General features: G+C 34.6%; 3 protein-coding genes across 7 annotated transcripts in view; 2 read left to right on the forward strand and 1 right to left on the reverse strand.

The window, feature by feature from the left end:
* The window catches only part of pibf1 (progesterone immunomodulatory binding factor 1), a 61,661-nt gene extending 51,452 nt beyond the window's left edge, over positions 1-10,209 (reverse strand). For 2 of the 4 annotated variants that reach the window (XM_067404423.1, XM_067404427.1), the window contains exons 1-9: positions 10,050-10,209; positions 9,606-9,904; positions 9,412-9,512; positions 7,078-7,276; positions 6,839-6,958; positions 6,190-6,323; positions 5,520-5,628; positions 4,934-5,115; positions 4,533-4,658 (exon numbers count right to left, since the gene is read on the reverse strand). In XM_067404423.1, the coding sequence (XP_067260524.1) occupies positions 4,533-4,658; positions 4,934-5,115; positions 5,520-5,628; positions 6,190-6,323; positions 6,839-6,958; positions 7,078-7,276; positions 9,412-9,512; positions 9,606-9,854 (1,220 nt within the window). In that variant the 5' untranslated portion in view covers positions 9,855-9,904; positions 10,050-10,209. Of the gene's footprint in view, positions 1-4,532; positions 4,659-4,933; positions 5,116-5,519; positions 5,629-6,189; positions 6,324-6,838; positions 6,959-7,077; positions 7,277-9,411; positions 9,513-9,605 lie in introns of all 4 variants that reach the window. The other 2 variants (XM_067404425.1, XM_067404426.1) reach the window with 2 other exon arrangements.
* A 148-nt stretch (positions 10,210-10,357) lies between these two features.
* Positions 10,358-16,478, forward strand: gpalpp1 (GPALPP motifs containing 1). The gene is made up of 8 exons (XM_067403881.1): positions 10,358-10,527; positions 10,732-10,855; positions 11,842-11,976; positions 12,077-12,229; positions 12,368-12,626; positions 13,406-13,570; positions 13,761-13,862; positions 15,597-16,478. The coding sequence occupies exons 1-8, from the start codon at positions 10,443-10,445 to the stop codon at positions 15,813-15,815; spliced, it is 1,242 nt and encodes a 413-aa protein (XP_067259982.1). The 5' UTR covers positions 10,358-10,442; the 3' UTR covers positions 15,816-16,478.
* Positions 16,479-16,693: 215 nt separating this feature from the next.
* gtf2f2a (general transcription factor IIF, polypeptide 2a) lies at positions 16,694-25,710 on the forward strand. Of its 2 annotated transcripts, XM_067404492.1 has the most exons (9): positions 16,694-16,877; positions 17,047-17,120; positions 17,224-17,242; positions 17,340-17,484; positions 22,644-22,691; positions 23,015-23,096; positions 24,648-24,747; positions 24,839-24,982; positions 25,179-25,710. In XM_067404492.1, the coding sequence occupies exons 1-9, from the start codon at positions 16,812-16,814 to the stop codon at positions 25,296-25,298; spliced, it is 798 nt and encodes a 265-aa protein (XP_067260593.1). In that variant the 5' UTR covers positions 16,694-16,811; the 3' UTR covers positions 25,299-25,710. The 2 variants fall into 2 exon arrangements, with proteins under 2 accessions (XP_067260593.1, XP_067260594.1); XM_067404493.1 differs by lacking the exon at positions 22,644-22,691.
* Positions 25,711-25,937: the final 227 nt, after the last annotated feature.

Here is a 25,937-nt window from a genome sequence, read left to right on the forward strand (position 1 = left end):
TCGTCAATTACATTTTTCACTGACGAAAACGAGACGCTAACTAAATTTTAAGAAAAAAATTTGAATGACAAAAACTATGACGAAAATCTATTGATATTTTTGTCAACAAATAATGTGGCAAGCAGGACGAGCGGCACCTGTACGCCACACTGGTCTCATATCTCGCTGAGGAGCTCGGAAGCATAAAGGGGCTGCCGCTTTTGAATTGTGACATGCTGATCAATGCAGCGGGACAGTTGGCATACACTTGATTCATGTCTCATAAAAACATCCAAAAATTAAGAGAAGAGAGAGAGAGAGAAAGAGAAAGAGAAAGAGAAAGAGAAAGAGAAAGAGAAAGAGAAAGAGAAAAAGAGAAGACATATGGATAAATCTGAAAAAGCGGGATGATGCAAAAGAGAGCTCTATTCAGTCCGGTTTTCTGTGCGCACACAGAAAGCCGCCTCTCAGACAGTGCACGAGTACTGAACTGAGCTCTCTTTCACGTCTTTCTGCGCTTAGAAAAATACACACAAAGTTATGTCAAAATGTCAGTTTTGGCGAGTATTCACATAAACGCATTTGGTTATGTCTTAAGTGAACATAAATAGTTGGGAGAATATTGGATGTGTATCAGTGAATTGGATCCGTACATCCCGCCTTAAAGTGACAGCTGTCTAATAACCTGCTACTGTCCATTGTTAACATTAATCGAACAACAATCACTAAAAAAAAAATCACTAAATGTTCTTGACTGAATAACTTTAATAGCTTTATTAGGGATTACTCTATATTTAATTTATACAAATAAATATGTCTGCTTCAAAGAATGAAGAATGTTGTATGCAAGTTGTAATAAAGAATGCATAGGCCTATATTATTCATTAAAAAGAAGACCATGTTCTTATTTCTTTGTGATATGTAGCTTTATTTAATTTAAAGATATATAAAGAAATGTTTATGTCAACATCTGTATTGAACATTGCATGTTCAAACCTTTACATAATTAGGTTAATATATTTAGTCGACTAAAACTAAACTATAATGAAAACAATTCAGATGACTAAAATATAACTAAAACTAAAAGGGATTTTGGTCAGAAGAGTAATTTGCTGTCAAAATTAAAACTGCACAAAACTCATTTATGATACTTCATTCAACAACAACAACACACAATATAAGCTCATTCAGGCGCCATACGTCGTTATGCCATTCAATGCAGATGGGCAGTACTTTCCAGTTTCGGGTTTCAGTCCGATCAACTGTTTACATGTCCTCTTGATCGGATAAGAAAAGTTTTAAACCACTCCTTACAATCTGAATGAAATTAATTAGGTTTGGCCAATTAATTTCGATTGATGTGGTTGCATGCGACCTGTTTTATTCTGATTGTGCTACTAGTCGGATTACAGTTTATTAGTGTCCATGTAAATGCAGTCAATGTGTCACACACTCAAATGCTATTATGTTTCTAGCACGTTATATATGTTTGGGAACAGTTCTTTTAACCCTAATTGATGGAGTGTGTAGTTTTAATTTCTTAAACAACCATGTAGAAAGACATATCATGGCCATATTACAGGATGACAAAGCCAAGATTCATCAGGCTCAAATTGTCAAAGAATGGTTGGGAGGGAGCATGAAGAATCATTTTCACACATGAATTGGCACCTCTGAGTCCAGACCTTAAAGGGTTAGTTCACCCAAAATTCTGTCATTATTTACTCACCATCATGTCGTTCCACACCCGTAAGATCTTCGGAACACAAATTAAGATCTTTTTGGTGAAATCTGAGAGCTTTCTCTCCCTCCATAGACCGCTACATGACAGCTACATACCACTTTGATGCTTCAAAAAGTTTATAAAGAGATCATAAAGCTAATCCATATGAATTGAGTGGTTTAGTCCAAATTTTCTGAAGATGCATGATCTCTTTATATGATGAACAGATTGAATTTAGGCTTTTCACATGTAAACATTCATCAACTCACACATCAGTTGTGGTAAACAAAAACTCAAGCATGTTTGCTTGACGCATATGAGAACCAATGAGGTTAACTCTTGTGTGTTAAACAGCACGTTTGAGCTTCTGGAAGAGGTTTGTTCTCGCACGTTCGTTTGAGCTTCTGTTTATGTTTTCTCTGATCAATATGTATATGTGAATAAAAGCCTAAATTAAATATGTACATTACATAAAGCAATTGAGAAAATTTGGACTAAACCAGATTTCATCAAAAAGATTTTCATTTGTGTTCTGAAGATGAACAAAAGTCTTACAGGTTTGGAACAACATGAGGGTGAGTAATTAATGACAGAATTTTCATTTTTGGGTTAACCAACCTTTTAAATTCATTAAAAGGCTTTGGGATGTGACTTTAAAAAGTGCTCGACTCTTGTATTGCCAATACAATATCTTGACCAAAACTGATGCACCTCTTGATGGAAATAAATGTTATTCTTTATTTCCCATCCATTCTTTCACAATTTGAGCCTGAAGAATCTTGGCTTTGTCATCCTGTAATATGGCCATGATATATCTTCCTACATGGTTGTTTAAGAAATGAAAAGCTACACACTCCATCAATTAGGGTTAAAAGAACTGTTGCCAAACGTGCTAGAAACATAATAATCACTGCAATAATGATCCAGTCATAGACTCTTAAAGGGTTAGTTCACCCAAAAATGAAAATTACCCCATGATTTACTCAAGCCTCAAGCCATGCTAGATGTATATGACTTTGTTCTTTCAGCCAAACACAATCAGAGTTATGGATAAAAAAATATCCTGACTCTTCCAAGCTTTATTTGGTTGTTAAGTCTGACGTCACACGGCAGTGCTTCGGGTCCAATCACTCCATCTCATACCACAAGAAAACAACAAATGGTGCTAATATACACACACACAATGTGGTGTAATACTACAAAACAATTAGAATCATAACCTTTATAAAAATTCCAGATGGCCAGACAGTGATTCATCTTTTATAAATTGTTAAAATATCAATGTTTGTGACACTATGAGCACGGAGACTGTAGTGTAGACTGTAAGTATTTAACAAGCGGATAATGGAAGTGAAGGGCACCTTAGATTTTGAAGCCTAAAAAGTGCAACCATCCATCATAAAAATAATCCATACGACTCCAGGGAGTTAATAAAGGCCTTTTGAAGCGAAGCGATGCATTTTTGTAAGAAAAATATCCATATTTAAATCTTTATAAACTATAATAACAGGCTTCCGGCAATGGCTGTACATTAGTCTAGTTCCGGCGGAAGAGTGAACTCTGACTCGACACATGATGTATTGACGAACGAGGAAGCACAGAGGATCGAGCAAAACAAAACACTGGTCACAAATTAGAAGTCTTAAACAAGAGTTTTTAAAGAGAAATGTCAGAGGATTTCTACATAAGGGAAGAAGAGCTTGAGTTGCCCAGCCCTATTTGTTTGAACCGTGAGAGGCATATACTCACACCTAAGAGAGTACACTACTTTTACATCCTACGTTGGGTCAGAAGTCACTCTTCCACCAAAACCCAACTTGCGTACAGCCATACATCCAGTGATTATAGTTTATAAAGTTATAAATATGGATATTTTTTCTTACAAAAACGCATCGCTTCATTTCAGGAGGCCTTTATTAACCCCCTGGAGCTGTATGGATTACTTTTATGATGGATGGATGGATGGATGGATGGATGGATGGATGGATGGATGGATGGATGGATGGATGGATGGATGGATGGATGGATGGATGGATGGATGGATGGATGGATGGATGGATGGATGGATGGATGGATGGATGGATGGATGGATGCGCTTTTTGGGCTTCAAAAATCTAAGGTGCCATTCACTCCCATTATAAAGCATGGAAGAGCCAAGATATTTTTTAATATAACTCTGATTGTTTTTGGCTGAAAGAAGAAAGTAATATACACATAGGATAGCTTGAGGGTGAGTAAATTATGGGATCATTTTCATTTTTGGTTGAAATAAACCTTTGAGTAGACTTTTTTTTGTCTGGGCACTGTATTTAGGCTCTGGCAACTTGGATAGCAGTGTCCGTCCTGGGACCCTTCTTACTCCGCCAATGCTTAGTCGATTATAAAATATGATTGCAATATAAAAGCTAGTTTTAAGACAACTTTACATGTGAGTTTTACATGTGAGCTGTAGCTGTGAAAAGACCAAATGTTCACTATAGACAGCAGTTTCAAAGATTGCATCCCACCCTAAGTAACTAATTTTCTTAATTTCTGTAACTGGATGCAAATATTTAGATTATAAAACATAAAACACAGTATTTGGACTTTTTAACATGAATTTACAGTCATTCGTTATTACTGGAGGATTTAAAAAAAAAAAATAAAAATGTAATTATTCATTTAATAATTTATTATTTTTGAAAACACTATAAAAATAATTTTATAGAGATTTCAGATTTCCTGGACTGGAAATCACAATTTTAAAATTCCCTTACATTTCCAGGTTTTCCATGGTAAACAAGGAAAGAATAGGATCTGTTCAGTCATAGACACGTAGGCTTGCTCTCACCTGTTCTCTCTCTCATACATTTCTTTAGATGCCCTCTGGAGGCTCTCGATCTCATGACTGGTCTTCATTCGTATGCGCTCCAGTTCATCACGCAGTTTGTTTTCATACTCTGTCTTATAGTGATCTCTGGTGGAGGGATGCAAACAGCACAACTGTTACATTGTAATGACTTCACAAAAACAATATGAGACTTGAGAGTCTTAATGGATCTTGGATTTCTGCTGGAAATCCAAGTATATTAAGATTTTTGTCCCATTTCCATTTCTTGGACCTGGCCCATTTCTTCATATCACGCAACCTTCTTACTACAGATCAATGCTATATTGTTCATAAGACTGAACTGAAAAAAAATGTAGTAGGAAGCACCATCCTCTGTTGTACATAATTTATCACACACATACCTAGAAACAACATATTTTTCATAGGCATCTTCCCTGGCCTTCTTTGTGTCCTCAAGCTGGGTCTGCAGTCTGTCCAGACGGTCTTCTTGATGAGCACAGCGCACATTAAGCTCCATGTTCTGCTTATTTAGATAATCCTTGTCCTTCTGCATCAATGTTACAGACTGCTGCAGATTGGATACCTGCAGATGAAAAGGAAAAGGTGCCGAGAAAGAGGTAAAGTAACTGAAGAAGAAACTTTATGACAAACAGATTTATAGTTTGACATTTGGCTACTTTGAGATTATAGACATCAGTTGATAAGGTGCCCGCTTGGCTAGTTAGCAGAAATGTCCTGGTTACAAAATGTACCGCCAACCTTATTAATGGATAATGCACATTTATTGTTTTCAAATATATATTAGGTATTGTATCTTGCTCTCTGTATGTAATTTATCGAAGAAAAAAAAAAAAAAAAGGAAAAGAAACTGGAAATTGTTTATTATCTATTAAGAAAGTCAGTGTCAGATGTCGATAATTTAAACAATCAGCCAATTAATTAATTGGCCTAAACGACATGCTAATCTGTCAGTTCATCCCACATTACCTCTTTATTCAGCTCATTCCTCTCTTTGGTCACGGCAGTGTGTGTGAGGTCCAGCATTTCTAACTTCTTCCTCAACTCTCTTACCTCTGTTTCATACCCATCTCTCTCTCTGTGGAAATAAATACACACACACACACACACACACACAACCAGAGTATTAAAGGACTGAATATTACAAATTCATACATTATGAAACTTTTATACTAGTCAGTCGATTATAATGTGGCACGTAATGTTGATTCCCAAAGAAAATCTTTTTCAACTAAATTCTGTTTTTTGCTTTAAAAAAAAAAAAAAAAAAAAAAAAAAAAAAAGCAGATTGCAGCTAAGGCTGGACATTTAAAGGAATTAGACTACTGTACTGTTTGGTATCAGTTTTTTTCTTTTCTTTTTTTTCTGTTCTTTAACGCAGACATGATGAGTCTCTTATGCTTATCTCGGCTGCATTTATTTGATATTAAAAAAATGTAAAAATGTGAAACATTATTAAAATTTAAAATAACTGTTTTCTTTTTTAATCTATATTTTAAAATGTAATTTATTCCTGTGATTGCAAAGCTGAATTTTCAGCATCATCACTCAAGTCTTCAGAGTCAGATGATCCTTCAGAAATCATTTTAACATCATGATTTGCGGACTTGCAAAAGACAATGCATGAAATTTCACTCACCGTTTGATTTTGTCATAGTTCTCTCGTTTGTAATCTCCTTCCTGAATAAGCTGCTTGGTGTCAGCAAGTTCCAGCGTGAGTCTCTGACAGCGGATCTCCAGCTCGGAGCGCGCTCTCCTCTCTTCCTCATAACTCTGGTTGGGATATGGGGAAGAAGTGATGAATGTCAATAAGAAATAACAGTAACACCAATAATTACAATTATTTCATAGCTGTCTGAAATACTTGATTCTGTGTTCATACCAACGCAAGCTAGAATAGCCAAACAGAATAGTTGCCATCTTGCAACTCAAAACTTGCAATGAAACGGAAATAGTGAAATAGGTTATCGAAAAAAAGAAAAAATATAGTGCAGGCCGACAGGGACTGCATCAGTTCTTGATTGGATGTTGAGATGTGGTTGTTGCCCTCATAAGCGGATGAGGATGAACGCAAGCTTGCAGGGGGCGAGTTTAAGCAGACTAAATGATTGGAGAAGTCCCGAATATATCACTAGAAAGAAGTCTGCTATTTTCACCGAATGAACCATATACATGGATGAATCGTTCACAATAAGATCTATATCATGCATGTAGAAAATATTTCATTCTGACTTTAAAGACAATAATAAAAATGGTATCCAAAAAGGGGAAGAACATTTTTTTCACACCTCCATTAGTGACCTGATTTGGTTGCGGTGACTGTCCAGATCCTCGGTCAGGTCAGCCTTTTTCACCTGTAGCTCAGTCGCAAGAGCCCTCAGAGGGTTCACAACCTCATAGAAACGAATCTATATGAAGAAAACGTGTACACGAACACACACACATGTATTATAGCTTTTAAAATCTCCTCGGTCCACAAGTTTTAAATCAAAATCGTAATTTCCTACTCCAGTTTATAAGTGCTCACCGCCACATATTCAGGGATGGTGAGTTTGTCCTCAGGCAGTTCCTTCAGCTCAATGTACTTCTCCTCAGACAGCTCCAGGTCCCTCAGGCTCCTGCGGAGATCACCTGCTCGATCACACAGCTGCCGGTTCGTCTCCTCCAGCTGCTTCTGTCTGAGCATGATGGTGTCCATCTCCTGCTTCCTCAGGGCTTGCTGCTTCCTGCATAAGCAGAAGCCAAACAGGAAAACAGGTCTCATTGCATCTGCTTGTCAGAGTACAAACTGATGCCGATATCTATGGATTTTTAAGATAACCAGCTAACCTAGCTAGGTCTTTTTATTGTAGAAGTTTTATTTTATTTAAATATCTAAATGTTTGTGAGAAGAACATTTTTTTAAAAATGTAGATACCAAACTGCACATCGGTTATGCTCATGTTTGCTCGCTCTTTTGCAGGCATCTTGAGTTAAACAGCTCTATATTTAACGAAGCACATACAAAAGACCTGAACCGGAAGGGGTGCAACCTGTTTTACAGAATATGGAAGTTTGTTGCACATAACCCTCATTCAACCCTATAAAGCCTACCATGTCTTATTTGAAATTGATCAAAACTTTGCTGAAAAAAACTGACCTCTGATTGAGTTCATTCTTTTTTAGCAAGTAAAAAGGCCTTTTAGTATGATTAGTATGATTCAAATGTGTTTTTGCTGTGAAGTTTTTAATGATTTTTAGAAAGTAAATGCAAGAAATATTTTTTATATTGTTATAGTGTTGTTAATATTTCAAGAGGTATACTTATTTATCAACTTACACTACCAGTCAAATGTTTTTAAAACAGAAAAACAGTAATATTGTGAAATATTTTTACAATTTAAAATAAAATAATTCAAATTCTATTTGAATATATTTTAAAATGCAATTAATTTCTGCATTATTTTTCAGCATCATTACTCCAGTCTTCAGTGTCACATGAACCTTCAGAAATCATTCTAATATGCTGATTTGCTGCTAAAGAAACATTTATTTTTATTATCAATGTTGAAAACAGTTGTTTACAATTTTTCAGGATTATTTTATGAATACAATGTTCAAAAGAACAGAATTTATCTGAAATAGAAAGCTTTTGTAACTTTATCACTACCGTTCAAAAGTTTGGAGGTCAGTAAGAGGTCGTTTTTGTTATTAAACAAATTAATACTTTTATTCAGCAAGGATGCATTAAATTGATCAAAAGTGAAAGTATAGACATTTATAATTTTGCAAAAGCTTTCTATTTCAGATAAATACCAGATTTACGTTATTGATGATGTACCATACAACAGGCCTTTGATGAATGTTTATTTGTACATCTCTCAATCATCAATATCTTGCATTGAATATGTTTTGCCCTATAAAACTACAGTTTTGATCATAAAACTACGCATTTAAATATCATCATATTAAGACATTTTATTGAAATATATAGAGTAACAACTGCTTTTTATATGTATTTTATGTAAGTAGTCTGCTATCATTATAAAAACGTTGAACCTCATCTTACTTTTTGGCCATATAAATACCAACATCAGCACCAAATTGCACATTTTTTTATCACTTTGGGCCTCAGAATAAAATGTATGTTTTCTCCTCCTCAAGTTTGAGCTCCTTATCCCCACCATATCATACTGTATGGGCCATAAAAGCCTGATGTGTCAAATACAGGGATGCAAACAGGTAAGGTGGAAAAAAAGGTTAGAACATTGCGTGGGGCGGGGGCATGCTTTGCACAATATCAATGCTTTCCAGTTTTTTGTTTTTTTTAAATATTTGCTTTGCATGCTCATTTGTAGTTACTTTAAGGGATTTTTTATTCATTTGTAACACCGTATATATCCTAAACTGTAATGCAGGATATTTAAGACAATACTGGCTGGTTAGATGGCAATACTGAGCTAAACTGCAAACTGTTTGCCCTTTCTCTCTTCATTGTTCCCACATCTTAGACCTCAAATACATAAAATATTCCCCTTTAAAAAGACATTAGTTTTTTAAGTAAGAGTAAAGGAATCAATGTACAGTACTTATTGAAACAACCAAGTACCCTTGTAAGACCCCCCCACCCCACAAAAACAGTTTCTCATTGGATCTATGCAAAACCCATAAGTTATCCCATATTTTGATCTCAAAAAGGTGAGTTGTCACTGACTGAAAGGTGAGAAGTTTGCATCTATGCAAATACAAAACATAAAACACATATATACACATTTTTCTTTTATATTTTGTCCATTTATATTTTGTCTACACGGTTACATTTATTGACCAATAACAATATGGCCACTGATATATTGATCTTCTTAACTGTATGTAAATGCACCTGTTTTCATCCTGCTGTAGTTTAAGCTGGCTGTCCAGACGCAGAGCGAGCACCTGTTTTTGATGGAGAGCATCGTTCAGCCTTTCCTCCAGCTCTTCTATCTAAAAAAAATGAATGTGAAAATAATTTCAACACTCACAGCAGGTAAACAAACAGCTATTGAATACTTTAATTTTCTATTAATCAACCATTACCTTGGTGAGGTGGTCCACTTTGAGGTTGTCTATGAGCAGATTTTTCTGTGACAGCTCTATCTTCAGCTTTTGAAGGTTATGAAGCAGCTCTTTTCTTTCCAGGAGCTGTTTTGTGACTTTCCCTGCGCCATCTTTCTCATCCGAAGACGATATGTCCTCTGTGGGGACTGTTGTCTCCAGACTGATGTCCTCAGACTCGATGGAGCTGGAGATGTTCGCCTTTGCGTCCTTTGGCTTCTTGGGTGGCATCTCGACAAAGACCAAGTCAACGCGTCCTACCGACTTGTCATCAAAGAAAGCTGGTTTTAAAACCGGGAAATGTGGATTATTAGCAGGACAGGAGCTCAGAAGCTCAAGGAAAGAATTAACGGATAAGACGCTAGTCACTAAGCGATGACAGATGGACAAGCAAGAAGGCAAATTCTGTTATTTTAGGTTAACTACCTGACTTTCGTAGCCTCCTGACAAGAAAAACACAACAACAAGTTATCGTTTATGTGAGACGTCAAACTTCAAAGTGTCTAAAGTTGGGGTGGGAAGTGTTTTATGATTATTTATCATACCGACTGTTGTTTTTAAGCGTCCCGCCGCCCATAGAAACAACAACGGATGACAACAGAGAAGAGAAGTGAAGTTTGCGTTAAAGAGCGTCTTTTTCAGAAACGCTTTTGATACAAAATTACGCGCCACCTATAGGACTCCGCCCGAACAGAACTCTTATTTTGAAATTCACTCAAATTCGAAACCGGAAATTTGAGAAAGTGTTCATTTTGTCGTACCATATTTCTGGATTTGTGAACAAATACATGTCTTTTTTTCCGACACGATAATTTTGCGATGTCTAATCAAAACAAAGTTGGACCAGCTTTGCCACCGACGATGGGAAAAAGCAAAAATGATGATTCCGATGAAGAAGGCGCAAGTATGTTTACACATGCACGTTGTAGTAGCTGCTTTGTGAACTGCAATTTTTTTTTTTTTTTTTTTTTTTTTGCAAATGCACAACAAAGCTGACTGCCTTTATATGTTTTCTTTTTCCTGTCAATATTTTTGCATAAACATAAAATTCTTTAATTTAGACCCGAGTGCAACTAATTACACAATAAATAATAAATGTTGTCTCCAGTCATAGGTCCAGCTTTGCCTCCACTGTATAAAGAGTCCTCCAGCTCATGTGAGGACAGTGATCAAGAGGAGGTCGTGTTCAAGAGAGCCAAATACTCATCATCTGGGAAACGGCCTTCTTCAAAGTATAATACTTGATGTTTTTCCTGACACATATGTTTCTTAGGGATTCATAGTTAATGAAGTGTTTGGTCAGAAATGAACCACTTGTGATATATGCAAATACATTTTATGTTAGGAGATTATAGCTTGCTAGTTAACCCTACTGTATCATATTTTGTATATATATATAATATATATTCCTAAGCTCTCTAAATGATCAACATGATCAAAACATTGCTTCTGCCCTCTGAATGATAGCTTATACTTTTTTAGCAAGTAAAAGTCCTTTTAACGTAATTTTAAAAATGTCCCCCTTCAGTTTGTGGTACAGGTCTTTTTTTCTTTTGAAATCTCTAATGGTTTTTATATAGTAGACGTAAGAGTACATTTTATATTGTTATAAATATTTCAAGATGCACATTTACTGTATTGAAGCAACTTAGATGTAGTTGATTATGCAATATGCATACATCTTTTTTTTTTTAAAGAAATCATGTTAATATATAAGTATTAAATATTATACAGCAGGCTTTTGAGGAATGTTTATTTGTACATCTTTTAATCATCATTGAATTACATTGAATGATATGTTTTGCCCTCCACTACAGTTATAATCATAAAACTAAGCATTTAAATATAATTGTACTGAGACACATTATTTGGAGTTATAATTACTGAACTGATATTTATATGCAATGTCATAATGTTTTAATAAATATAATTTATTTACTACAAGCTCAAAATTTCTTCTTACTCACCAAATTGTATATTGTTGCTCAGAAAAATTCTCACTCAAGTGTGAATACTATATGGGCCATAATTGCCTGATGTATGATATGATACAAAACATAAAATAAAATACAATGCATATATTTGTTTTAGATTTTCTTTCATATTTTGTGTAAAGGTTCAATAAACTGTCATATTAAAAAAAAAATCTGACTTTCATATGTCAGTCTTTACAGGGTAATCATTGTCTCTCACTTTTACATGTGTGACTCTTTAACAGCAACAGAGGCATCATGAAAGATGAGATGGATCTAAAGCAAACCTACAAACAGGAGGAAGAGGAGGAGGATGATGATGGTTTCTTTGGTCCAGCGCTTCCGCCAGGATATCAAAAGCGAGCCAAGTCACCGGAAGAGTAATAAACAGGAGTTAACAGTATCGCACACATGGTCATTTATATAGCAATTTTAGTATCCCAATCTAAGTCTTGGATGAACTACATTTTGCATTTCCAGGCCACCTTTACTAGGACCTGCACTCCCTCCAGGATTCAAAAAACAAGATCATGATGAAGACGAAGATGACGATGGCACAAAAGATGATACCAGAGGGTTTTCAGGACCAGCTCTACCCCCAGAATATCAAAAGCAAGACAGATCTCCTGAACGGTAACAGGAATTAAACATAAATACCAGACATATCTTCACATTTTTGCTGTGTAGAGTTGGTAGTATCACACACTGTTATATTTATACATCCAAATGTAAATGTTGATTGAATTCATTTTTGTTTTTTGGCCTTTTTAGCAGACCACCTGCAATAGGACCTGCTCTACCTCCAGGCTTTAAAAGACAAGTTGAAGATGAAGAGGGGGAAAAAGAAGATGCCGAAGGATTTTCAGGACCAGCTCTACCACCAGGTTATACTCCAGATTTGTCAAGCAGTGAAGAAGAAGATGATTATGTCATTGGACCCATGCCATCAACAGGACCGTCTCAGGACTCCGTGGCTTTAGACATTGAAAGAAGAGCTCAAAGAATGAAAGACAAACTTACAGGAGTGGATGTAAGTGCATTTTATGTCTGTTTTTTTTTTTTTTTTCCTCATTAATTCAGTGTTATTTCTATAATATTTATTCTATAAAATTTTGAATTAGCTAATAGTTTTATACTTTATGTTGTCATTTTATTTCTAGTATTTAGTATTTTTGTTAAATGAATAAAAAGACAAAATCATATTTTAAAAATTATTACTGTTTAGGTTTTATTTATTTTAATTTATTTCAAGTTAGTAATTTTAGTGCTTAAACTAAATGAAAATTAGAAATGTTGCCTTGGGAACTAACTGAAGGAAGTTTAAGTTTTCTATCTAATATTTCTATATTATTTTATTTTATTTAAACTTTATTTCAATTAACAAACATGTTTTAATAGTTTTAGTTAACAATATTAACCCTGGTAGTAGTAGTATTTATTTTATTGTTTTTTGTTTTTCTACTGTATATTTCTTTGTATTTTTTATATTTCTGTTTTTGCGCATATTTTTTCTAATTTTTAGCCTTATATTTCCTAATTTTATTTCTATTTACATACATCTTAATATGTATTTATTTGTGTGTGTGTGTATATATAATATATATATATATTTATAATATATACACACACACACACACACACATGTACACACACACACACACATTATGCAACAACCAGTGGAAGATAAAAGTAATTTTGCTGTATTTGTACAACATCCATAAAGAACTTGAGTAATTTGTTTTAACATTCAATGTTCATTTATTCCAATCAGCGTGCAAACTAAACAATCTCTGACTCTTCTGTTGTTAGACTGGCCCCAAAGTTGTCTCCAGAGAGAGCTGGATGACAGAGTTGCCTCCTGAGTTGCAGCATGTGGGCCTGGAAGCACGGACCTTTAAGAAAAGATCAGGTCCTGAAAACAAAGACCGCTCAATCTGGACGGACACTCCCGCCGACCGTGAGAGAAAAGCAAGGGTGAGTATGTAATTTAGATGTGATTGAGTTCAGATGTGAAATGTGGAGATTGTTGTGGAGACTCACTGTAGATTTACCAGTGATGTAATTTGTAATTCTGCAAATAATACAAGCTTTTTTACATGGGTTTTTGGCAAAGAGGGATTTCAGGGATTGTTTGGAAGTTCCCTTCTTTCCTTGTCTTTCTTAGGAGCGACTAGAGGCTAAGGAAAAAGGTGAAACCACCAAGGATGATGGACCTCGCCTGTCTCAGATTGAGCTTGAGATGGCTGAAAAAGTTTCAAAATATAATGTAAGTTATTTTCAGTTAAATTCAGCTTAAAAATGTATTACAAATTGTACTTCAATCATATAAGTCAGCATTATGGCACAAATACTAATTTATTATATTATATTATATTATATTATATTATATTATATTATATTATATTATATTATATTATATTATATTATATTATATTATATTATATTATATTATATTATATTATATTATATATTAACAAATAGGTAAATGAACCACTATCCATTTTGTGATTCCAAAGGTTCAATAAAAACACTAGTTATTAAGGGGCAAAAAGAAATATGATTTTAATTTACATCTTGATTGTATGTTTTTTTTTTTTTTTTTTTTTTAAATCCTTTTAATCACACAAAATAGTTTAAATTTATTAATGATAATAGTAATATTAATTACATGGTAACACTTTACAATAAGGTAAATTAGTTAACATTAGTTAACTACATTAGCATGACATGACATTAACATGAACTAACAATGAACAATACTTCTACAACATTTATTAATCTTTGTTAATGTAAATTTCAACATTTACTAATACTAATACAAAATCAAAAGTTGTATTTGTTAACATTAGTTAATGCACTGTGAACTAACATGAACAAACAATGAACGCTGTATTTTTATTAACTAACATTAACAAAGATTAAAGGTGCCCTAGATTCAAAAATTGAATTTATCTTGGCATAGTTGAATAACAAGAGTTCAGTACATGGAAATGACATACAATGAGTCTCAAACTCCATTGTTTCCTCCTTCTTATATAAATCTCATTTGTTTAAAAGACCTCCAAAGAACAGGCAAATCTCAACATAATACCAACTGTTATGTAACTGTCGGGGTGTACGCCCCCAATATTTGCATATGCCAGCCCATGTTCCCAACATTATGAAAGGCATTAGACAAGGGCAGCCAGTATTAACGTCTGGATCTGTGCACAGGTGAATCAACAGACTAGGTAAGCAAGCAAGGACAACAGCGAAAAATGGCAGATGGAGCGATAATAACTGACATGATCACATGATATTTTTAGTGATATTTGTAAATTGTCTTTCTAAATGTTTTGTTAGCACGTTGCTAATGTACTGTTAAATGTGGTTAAAGTTACCATCGTTTCTTACTGTATTCACGGAGACAAGAGCCGTCGCTATTTTCATTTTTAAACACTTGCAGTCTATATAATTCATAAACACAACTTCATTCTTTATAAATCTCTCCAACAGTGTAGCATTAGCTTTAGCCACGGAGCATAGCCTCAAACTCATTCAGAATCAAATGTAAACATTAAAATAAACACTGTACTTACGCGATTAGACATGCTGCATGACGAACACTTTGTAAAGATCCATTTTGAGGGTTATATTAGCTGTTTTAACTTTTTTTATGTTGTTTAAGGCAAGTGAGAGCTCTTGGGGCATGGAGCACAAGATTTAAAGGGCAACACACCCTGAAATGGCTTATTTCTAATTATGCCCCAAAATAGGCAGTTAAAAAAATGAATAAAAAAAAAAAATCTATGGGGTATTTTGAGCTGAAACTTCAGACACATTCAGGGGACACCTTAGACTTATATTACATCTTTAAAAAAAAAAAAAGTTCTATGGCACCTTTAATAAATACTGTAACGTGTGTTGCTCATTGTTATGTTAGTACATTTGCTAGATGTGATTGTTACTGCTTGAGTATAAAAATGTGAATTTTAATCTCAAAATGCCCATTTCTTTTTAGGAGACCAAGCGTGGTGAATCTCTCATCAGTCAGCACACTAAGAAGATGAAGAGAAAAGCTGAGGAGGATGCTAACAAGCCTGTGGAGAGAAAACCATTTGACAGAGACACGGACCTCCAAGTCAATCGTTTTGATGAAGCTCAGAAAAAAGCTCTGCTCAAGAAGTCACAAGAGCTGAACACCCGCTTTTCACACAGCAAAGAACGCATGTTCCTGTGAGGGACATTAAACGCATTTATCTGATGTTGTCAAGGATGTTGTACTGAGTTGGAATCCTTGAAACGTCATCATCAAAACATTATGAGCCGTGTTGATAATTATATGTAAAATTTGAACTGACTCTTCCTCCTGAATTTGCTTTTTATATACCAATATCTAATTGTAAGAGTTAATGCATTAAAAATCTGTGGTTTTTGTGGCTTATAAAAGGTTTTAGGCCACCTTTTATTTTTATTAAAGACTGATGAGTACTTTAGTATTGGTGTTGATATACAGTGATATCCTATCATTCCACTGAATAATGACAGTTTTGTGTTTTGGGGTAATGTATTGTTCACCAGCGTGTACTTTCCTATATGTCTAGAATACATCAAGTTCAGGTCATATTAAAATATTTAAAAAATAAATACATTTAAAAGATTAAAAGAAAGATTTTATATTTTACTTAAAGAAAATGACTACCTTATGACCATTCAAAATGTTTGTATTGCATCATTATTTTTGTCTTATTATTCAACCCCAAATTATCACAACCTTAATGCAAAAAAAGTCTTATTTTCGGGATATTTGTAAGTATTAAGGCTATAAGGCTTAAGTCTCTTCTTATACTATATTAAATGTATGGTAAGGTGTACATTTTCTTTTGAATAAATACTTCTCAAAAACGTCCACTTCTAAATATAAATTAGTTGCATTTTTTTTTTTTTTTTTTTTGACTAAATAAAACAACGATGTAGAAAATATTTAAATCTATAACTGGTTAATCGAACAAAATGCCTGTCAAACATTTCTCTGTGGCTCCCATAGGTGGCAGCCTAACTGTAATCTGTGTAACCGCTTGTTTTTTTTTTTTTTTTTGTCCTTTCTGGCCACCGTACAACCGGATTTTTGTTTTTTGGTGATGTACTAGCTAAAGTGCGTATAGCGTGGAAGAGGTGCATTAAATCCACATGAAATATTTAGAATAAGTTATACATTTTTAAACTATTAACAAGCATGTCAGACAAAGGAGAGGTGGATTTGACTGGGGCAAAACAGAATACGGGTGTATGGCTGGTCAAAGTAAGTGCTTTATTAAGCAGTCGATGATGAACTGCTACAGCTAATGATTCAGGTTGTATTAACCTGGCTTTAGCATCTCTGTATATCACAATAGCAATGTGTTTTCTATGCTTTGCAGTGTATTTATTACATTGTTTTAAAGCCATTGTTGTGTGTAAACTTCATAAAGGTCCCCAAGTATTTGTCACAGCAATGGAGCAAAGCAACAGGGAGAGGTGAAGTTGGAAAGCTCCGAATTTGCAAGTATGTAGCAAAGCTTAATGTTATGGAGTACGTTACTACAAACATAACCTTTATATTAGACATTTATACATTCATATTCACACTATTGTTTTTGCTCGTACAGGAATCAAGGCAAAGCGGAGGTAACTAGCATGTACACATTGAGATTTTTTATATGTGGGTTTGTGTCTTTAGGTGGAGTCAGTGTTTTTTCTGATTGATTGATTGATTGATTGACAGGTGTCCTTCACACTCAATGAGGAGCTGACCACCATAGACACCATTGGGGAGAAGCCCTCTATGGTACGAGCCCCTAGAGAGCATCCATTCACTCTTCAGACTGTCGGTGGACAGACTCTAGCTGTTTTTACTGAGAACTCTTCAGGTGAGAAACAGGATTTCACTAAATATAGCTTGCTGTGAATTGCTGTGCTGAATCTGGAATTAAAAATTCTTACCCCTGGTTTCTTAGACAAGGGTTAAGATTAAACTCTGTTTTAACTGAAAGCAACTTGCACTGACATATCTTAAAATATGTCAGTGCCATTGTTTTTTCAATGTATTTTTTTTTTTTCCTAAGGCACATTTATAAAAGCAACTTAAATGTTCTCATTGAACTAAGGCCTAATCCTGGCTTAAAGGGTTAGTTTACCAAAAAAAAAAGAAAAAGAAAATAATGTAATTTATTACTCACCCTCATGTCGTTCCACACCCGTAAGACCTTCATTAATCTTCAGAACACAAATTAAGATATTGTTGATGAAACCCTATGGCTCAGTGAGGCCTCTATTGAGAGCAAAGCCACTTTCAAGGTCCATAAAGGTACTAAACATAATTGAAACAGTTCATGTGAATTGGATGGATCTATCTTAATATTATAAAGCAATAAGAATTTTTTTTTGCGCCAAAAAAACAAAATGACGACTTTTCAACAATGGCTTCGTCCGAAAACATAGGTAGCTGTCTTGCTGCCTCGCTATCTTATAAGAGAATGACTTGTATGGCAGCATTTGTGCATTAAGGTACCTCACGAAATTGATTTCGGACCGACTTTCTTAGGCAGCGTAACAATCTACAGCAATATAGCACGAGTTTTGGTGAGAACTAAACAAATATTTAATTTCTACAGTAGTAATTTCTCGATAGAAAGGATATCAAAAGTGAAATATGTTGATCAAAATCGTACATTTATACACAAACTGAGCAGCAAACGCAACTTTCGGACGCCATCTTTATTTTTCTAGCTCAACTGTCACAGAATGGAAAGCACAGGATTGTGGGATATCAAAGGCAGCTAAGGATACATCTATGCTTCCTTCAAAAATCGATCTGAGGAAGGTATCTCATGAGAGAGGAAGTGAAGCTAACATTGGATTTGGATGTGCCTTGATGCCTTACTACCTTGAAATGTGTCCTCGGAAGGCAGCATTTTCCAGTTTTCGGACGCAGCCAATATCTATATGGGCCGATTTCAAAATACTGCTTCATGAAGCTTCTGAGATTTATGAATCTTTTGTTTCGAATCTAATGATTCGGATCTCCTATCCAATGGCTAAACTGCTGAAATCTTTGGCGCTCCGATTCACTGATTCGATTCGTAAAGCTCTGAAGCAGTGTTTTGAAATCGGCCTATATAGGTATTGTTGAAAAGTCTTTATTTAGTTTTTTTTTGCCACACAAAAAGTATTCTTGTCGCTTTATAATATTAAGATAGAACCACTGAACTTTCATGAACTGATTCAAATATGTTTTTAGTACCTTTATGGACCTTGAGAGAGGAAATGTCATTGTTGGCAATGGAGGCCTTACTGAGGCATCAGATTTCATCAACAATATCTTAATTTGTGTTCTGAGGATGAACAAAGGTCTTACGGCTGTAGAACGGCATTAATAAGTGACATTATTTTCATTTTTAGGTGAACTAACCCTTTAATCTAAGCCCTGTCTGTGAAACCAGGCCTGTGTGATCAAACTAAATTTAGAAAACCTGAAACGAATGCATTTAAAATGACCTGCAGTCAAAGTACTACATTTGTCTTTAATTTAAATGGGTAAGTAAAATGGGTAAGTCAGATTACCATTTTCATTAATATATAGTGATAACTTTCATTATTAAGTCATTAACAAAAATTATTACTAATTATTTGATTATTATTTTTATTTAGTATTATATTTACATCTATACATTTTGATGTTTGATTTTTATATTTTAAAAAAAATAAAAAGTTGATACTTTGGGGCACAACTTGATGTCCAAAATCAGAACCACTTGCACCTAAAAAGTTCTGTAATACTTTAAATCATATACTTGCATGTACTGATCATTTTTTAACATTTGTGTACAATGACATGTTAAAAATTATATAATGGTTGTTAATTACTTATTAATGAGAGTATTTAGTATAGTATCACTATTTTTGCTTTCAAACTGTTTATATGGTCATTTCGTGCAATCTCTGGGATGTCCTGTACAAACTTCAGTTGCTTCATACTCTCTCTTCCTCTAGTTCTATTCAATTACATTCTCTACTCTTTGTCTGTTCTGTGAGATGAATCAGATATTAGGTTGTGATAGCTTTGATCTGGTCTCTTAAGCTTTTGCAGTTGCTGACCTCTGCCTCTCAATCGTGTGTGTGTGTGTGTGTGTGTGTGTGTGTGTGCGTGTGCGTGTGCGTGTGTGTGTGTGTGTGTGCGTGTGCGCGTGTGGTGTTTTTGACGGTAGAAGACATTATGGGCCTTCAAATATCACTGGTTTTGGAAGCCAAATCTACTCACCGCCTTTATCTTTGATTAACGATGATTTGTTTTGTGTAGCTTGGGTGTTGTGTGTGCATGAGCAACTCTGTATAGTTGCCATTCTCCTAATTCACCTCGGATTCAATCATGGATGATTTCTTTAGTTGTTATAATTTGCTTGAGTGCAAAATTGCCTAGTCACTTCTCTGCTGAGTGTTTTGGACAGATGTTCAAAAATGTTTTTCGGGGATGATTTTATATTTTTTGATCAATTTGTTTTAATTGTTAGCTCAACTGTAAATGTTCTAGGGGTGTGACGAGATCTCGCAATAATAAAACATGACAACCTTTCTCGTCGAGGTGAAAAGCTATCTCGCGATATCAGCGAACAGTTGAGTTTGTGGCAAACCTTTTACTTTGCTTGCATTATATTGTTCTGTCTTTTACTGCATATGACAAATATATGCACTGCAGGTTTCAGAGTGAAGCTCGATGCTTTAATTATTTACATGCTTGCAGGTTACTTGTTTCTTCCTGCATCTCAGAGTGGCTCCGTTCACAGTAAATGCTGTTCCACATGAACTCAGTCTCTGCATGTGCTGTTTTTTTGGGTTTCTAATAACGTGTATTTGGGAATGGATATAAAGTCTGACGCGCTTTGTTTCATAGTGAAGTGTTGTACAGTTATTAATTAATGACAAACTCCATCTCTGCATATGCTGTGAGTTTGGGTTGCTTATAACATTCATCTGGGAATACAACATTTGTAACGTAAATCTTTTATAAACCTACGCCGACACAGGAGAATACATCAATATGTTTCTAAATATGCAAATTGTTGTTCATCGCTATTTCAAAGTAAAAGTTTAAAATTCTTGTTTTAATGTCAATATATTTTTGTTCAAGAAATTACAGTGGCTGTCGCATTGGTCAAATGTTAAAGATTAAAGGATTAGTTCACTTGGGAATTAAAATTTCCTGATAATTTACTCGTATAATGAGGATAATTTATCCCATGTCATCCATGATGTTCATGTCTTTCTTTCTTCAGTCGAAATGAAATTAAGGTTTTTGAAGAAAACATTCCAGGGTTTTTCTCCATATAGTGGACTTCAGCGGGGATCATCGGGTTGAAGGTCCAAATTGCAGTTTCAATGCAGCTTCAAAGGGCTCTACAACAGGGGTTCCTAAACACATTCCTGGAGCCTCCCCTAAACTGCATGTTTTCCATGTCTCTTTAATCAAACACACCTGATTCAGATCATCAGATCATTAGTCGAGACTCCAAGACCTGAAAGGGGTTTGTCAGACAGAGGAGACGTGCAAAATGTGCAACGTTGGGGAATGTGTTTGGGAACCCCTGCTTTACACGATCCCAGCCGAGAAATAAGGGTCTTATCTAGCGAAACGATCGGTCATTTTCGGAAAAAAAGGTAAAAAATATATATACCTCAAATGCTCGTCTTGCACTAGCTCTGCGATGCGTCACGCATTACGTAATCACGTTGGAAATGTCACGCATGACGGTGACTTGATTTTTTTATATATTGTGTGTATATATATATATATATATATATATATATATATATATATATATATATATATATATATATATATATATATATATATATATAACAGTGTTGTTCAATAAAACCACATGATAACTTGCTTTTGATACTTTAATCCAAATATTATTGCCTCATTGTTATTATATATGTATTTTTAATCATTTTAAAGGCTGTTGTTCAGTTAGGTCTATTGTTATTACCACCAAAAAAGTTTTTGCATTTCATGACTTTCAGTTAAATAAGACTTATTTTTCCAGTCGTATTAATATCATAAAGATTTTTTTTAGAAATAATGTTAAAATATTTTCTCGTTCTCATGAACCCAATATTGTGTATTATCTCGTGAGCTAAGTGTATCGTCACACCCCTGAAATGTATTATTTATGACAGTATTCTAACCTTTTGTGTGTGTATTGGGATCGGTGAGATTTTTTTATTTTGTTTTTAAAAGTCTCTTATGCTCATCACGGCTGTATTTGTTTGATCAAAGACACTGTAAATACAGTAATAATGTGAAATATGATTATAATTGAAAACAGCTGTTTTCTATTTTCAATTGTAATTTATTCCTGTGATGGCAAAGCTGAATTTTCAGCAGCCATTACTCCAGTCTTCAGTGTCACATGATCCTTCAAAAAGCATTTTAATATGTCGATTTTGTGCTCAAGAAACATTTATTATTATCAATGTTAAAAATTTATGTATGCTGAGTAATATTTTTGGAGGGAAACAGTGATTTATTTAATTTTTTTTTAAGGATTCATAATGAAAAAGTAAAAAAAAAAAAAAAAAAAAAACAGCATTTAATTAAATTACCCATTTTTGTAACAATGTAAGTCTTTACTCTCACTTTTGATAATTTAATGAATTTGTTGCTGAATGAATGTATTTAAAAAAAAAAAATCTTACTGATCCCAAACTTTTGAACAGTAATGTAAATGTATATATAATTTTTTTTCTTTTTTATAAATTTATTTATTATATATCTATACATCTCCATAGACAGCGTAGTGACCTTTGGTATGTGATTTTTGCTTGGATTAATTTGGATCAATTTCCATGTTGGTTTCTGATTGATCAGAGGTTCTGTGTGGCTTTTTGGTTGTATCTGCGTGGTTTGTGCCTATTTGTGCGCTTGCTTTCGCTCACTGCTGTGTAAGAATCTGGCGTGAGGCTTGGCCTGCCGTGATTACTTTGGCATGTCACCCCCCTCGTTCTCATGTTGCCATCCCTCTTGTAGGGCAGTCAGATGCCGAGGCCAGCGGTTCAGGTACAGGTACAGGCCCAGGTGAGTGCTCACCGTCGCCCCCTGCTTGAGTGGAGGTCCAGGAATGACCTAGTCAAGCCTTGTACTGTTTATAATGGTCTGATGACCTTTAATTTGACAATCAGCCAACAAAACAGCAAATTTAAATAATCCTTTCTTTGGCCTAATTTAAACTATTGAATTGGTGTATTGAAATTTCACCGTTTGGAGCAGAGACTGTACAGAACGTACTGTTGCGTGTCTCACAGCTGGTGTAATGACTGAGCAGTAATAGGCTGTGTGTTGCAGCAGCGTTTGCTTCATTCCAACTGTCACTGAGTATTAATGTCTCTTCTCTCACAAAGATAAAATTGCACTGGAAGGACTGGTGGTGCAGAGAGCTGAATGCAGACCAGCCGTCAGTGAAAACTACATGAAGCTGAAGAAGTATGTTCATATATGCACACACTAGCTCTGTTACAAAACCTTTTGAACTGCTATTGAGGCCCGTTCACTCTAAAATGATACATTTAATTAGTAATTAACAACATGGGTTTTAGGGTTAGGAGTTGCACTTTATTTTACAGTATGTTCACATACGTGTACTCACAGTGTACTTGCCTAAGAAAGTACTGGGTAATATGAGGTAACTACATGGGGTTAGGTTCAGGGTTAGTACCTATTTATTACCCAGTTATTGGAATTACTATAATAAGTGCATAGTATGTACATGGGGAACAAGACTAAAATAATAGTATTTGCTATGTAAATTATAAATGCATAAATTATCATTTTTTGTCAGCATGTCGCTAAGATGACAGCAGGATTCTGTAATAAGCATTTGAATATTGGTACCACACACAAATATGGTGTAAATTAATTTTTTAATTTCACTGAACTGTTTTAGCTCTGCTTTTCTGTAATCAATGAAAATAAATATGCAGCATAAACATTTTTCTGCCATATTTTTTTTTTTTTTTTTTTCACCAAATGTTTTGCAATGTATTCTTGGATTATCTTTTCCATAAAGAATACATGATGAATTTGACCAACTTGAGTTAAAATAAGCAGATGCACTGGTGATGCCTTAAAATGCTGCCTCCATAGACCGCTTAGCAAGTGAGCACTAACTGTAAGCAAACATTAAAGGATTAGTTCACTTCAGAATTAAAGTTTCCTGATAATTTACTCACCCCCATGTCATCCAAGATGTTCATGTCTTTCTTTCTTCAGTTGAATAGAAATTAAGGTTTTTGAGGAAAACATTATATATAATGTATTTATATACTATTTAACCACAAATGCTCGTCTTGCTCTGCTCTACAATGTGCCACGCATTACGTAATCACGATGGAAAGGTCACGTGTGATGTAGACTGAAATTCCATCTCATTTGCTCCTCCAACTTCAAAATTGTCCAACATGTTCGCTTTGTAGACACTGGATCGGTACTTTCGCCTACATCACGCGTGACCTTTCTAACATGATGATGTCCTGCATGGTGGATCACAGCTAGTGCAAGATGAGCATTTGTGGTTAATTTATAAATTATTATTTTTATTTTTTTTGAAAATCATTTCGCTAGATAAGACCCTTTATTCCTCATCTGAGATCATGTAGAGCTATTTGAAGCTGCACTGAAACTGCAATTTGGACCTTCCACCCGTTGGTAACCAGGTGTCCACTATATGGAGAAAAATCCTGGAATGTTTTCCACAAAAACCTTAATTTCTTTTTCGACTGAAAAAAGAAAGACATGAACATCATGGATGACATGGAGGTGAGTAAATTATCAGGAAATTTTAATTCAGAAATGAACTAATCCTTTAACTCTAAACCTAGTCACAATGAAACAGAAGTAGCAACAGATTTTTGTTTCCATATTGTGACGTACATCTAAGTGTAATGGATTATCGAAAAAGAAAAAATGCTGTTTGATTCTTAAAACTTGAACATGTTTGTAGCTAGAGCTCATAAAGGATGTTGTCTTTTGTTGCAGACTGCAGATCGAGGAGCTATCTAAACCTCTCAGGTTTTCTCAGCAGCTCGACAAAGCCGTTACCACCAACTACAAACCTGTGGCTAATCACGCCTATAATGTAGGTCAAGCTTTTGTGTCATAGGCCAGATGTCTTAAGTATTATACAATTGATTGTTGATGCACACTCTCTTTGTTCCTGTTTTTCTCAGCTGGACTATGAAAAGAGGAAGAAAGAAGAAGGGAAGAGGGCACGTGCAGATAAACAGCAGGTGCTGGACATGCTGTTCTCCGCCTTTGAAAAGCATCAGTATTATAACATTAAGGATCTGGTGGACATCACAAAACAGCCTGTGGTGAGTTACACGCACTGTTGTTTAAAATGGTGCTTAATAAATAAACAATACAATACACTGTCTTTACTGCCATTTTTGACCAATTTAATGCATCCTTGCTGAATAAAAGTAGCAATTTCTTTCAAAAAAATGTCTTAATGACCCAAACTTTTGAATGTAGTGTACCTATAAAAACTCCCTTTCTCATTCCCTACAGATTTATTTGAAGGAGATTCTACGGGACATTGGCATATACAATGTCAAAGGCACCCACAAGAACACCTGGGAGCTCAAACCGGAGTACAGACACTACCAGAATGAAGAGAAGAGTGACTGATTATTTTCACTCTCGGACTCTTTGTGGTTATGAAAATCTGAAAAACAAACTTCCCCAGAAAGTTCAAAATGTTATTTCTGGATCATTTTAAGGGTGATTCAATAGTTTTTAAAGGTGTATCAGAAACCTATGTGGCATTTTACAATGCTAAGCAGTTTTATTATGCTTGTTATATTGAGGAATCCCCATAAGAAATTAGTAATAGAATTGTTCAGTTCAGCTCTTCTGTCATCAGACTGAGATGAAAAGAACTTGCATCACTTGTTGTGTGTGTATAAGATGTTTACGTTTTTTAAGAAAACGTGTTGATAGAATAATGGTAAACAGTTGTTTTATTCAGATTTAGTTTTCTGATTGAAACACTTTTATTTTATATATTTCGCGTTATTAATTTCTTGAAATAAAGGTTTTTGTACAAAAAACTGTCCATGTTGTATCTGATGATTCACAGAGCAAGACTGGGATAAATGCTCAAATAATCAAAGTATTTAATAATTTCAATTTAATTATCATTATTTCATAATATATTAGAATATTGTTATTGTCCTTTATCCTCAGCTAATCACAGAGTGCAAATGAACCTTGTTGAGGGTTCTACATGATCCCTAAAATGTATACCACTATACCAGAGAAATTCTG

The sequence above is a fragment of the Chanodichthys erythropterus genome, chromosome 12 (assembly GCF_024489055.1).
Source record: "Chanodichthys erythropterus isolate Z2021 chromosome 12, ASM2448905v1, whole genome shotgun sequence".
Classification (NCBI taxonomy): domain Eukaryota; kingdom Metazoa; phylum Chordata; class Actinopteri; order Cypriniformes; family Xenocyprididae; genus Chanodichthys; species Chanodichthys erythropterus.

Bases quoted from the DNA above. Each gene is read 5' to 3' on its own strand.
- gpalpp1 (XM_067403881.1), top strand. From the start codon at position 10,443: ATGTCTAATCAAAACAAAGTTGGACCAGCTTTGCCACCGACGATGGGA. The intron at 13,571-13,760 runs GTGAGTATGTAA...TGTCTTTCTTAG, and splicing joins ACCGTGAGAGAAAAGCAAGG to GAGCGACTAGAGGCTAAGGA. The intron at 13,863-15,596 runs GTAAGTTATTTT...ATTTCTTTTTAG, and splicing joins AAAAAGTTTCAAAATATAAT to GAGACCAAGCGTGGTGAATC.
- gtf2f2a (XM_067404492.1), top strand. From the start codon at position 16,812: ATGTCAGACAAAGGAGAGGTGGATTTGACTGGGGCAAAACAGAATACG. The intron at 16,878-17,046 runs GTAAGTGCTTTA...AACTTCATAAAG, and splicing joins CGGGTGTATGGCTGGTCAAA to GTCCCCAAGTATTTGTCACA. The intron at 22,692-23,014 runs GTGAGTGCTCAC...TCTCTCACAAAG, and splicing joins AGGTACAGGTACAGGCCCAG to ATAAAATTGCACTGGAAGGA.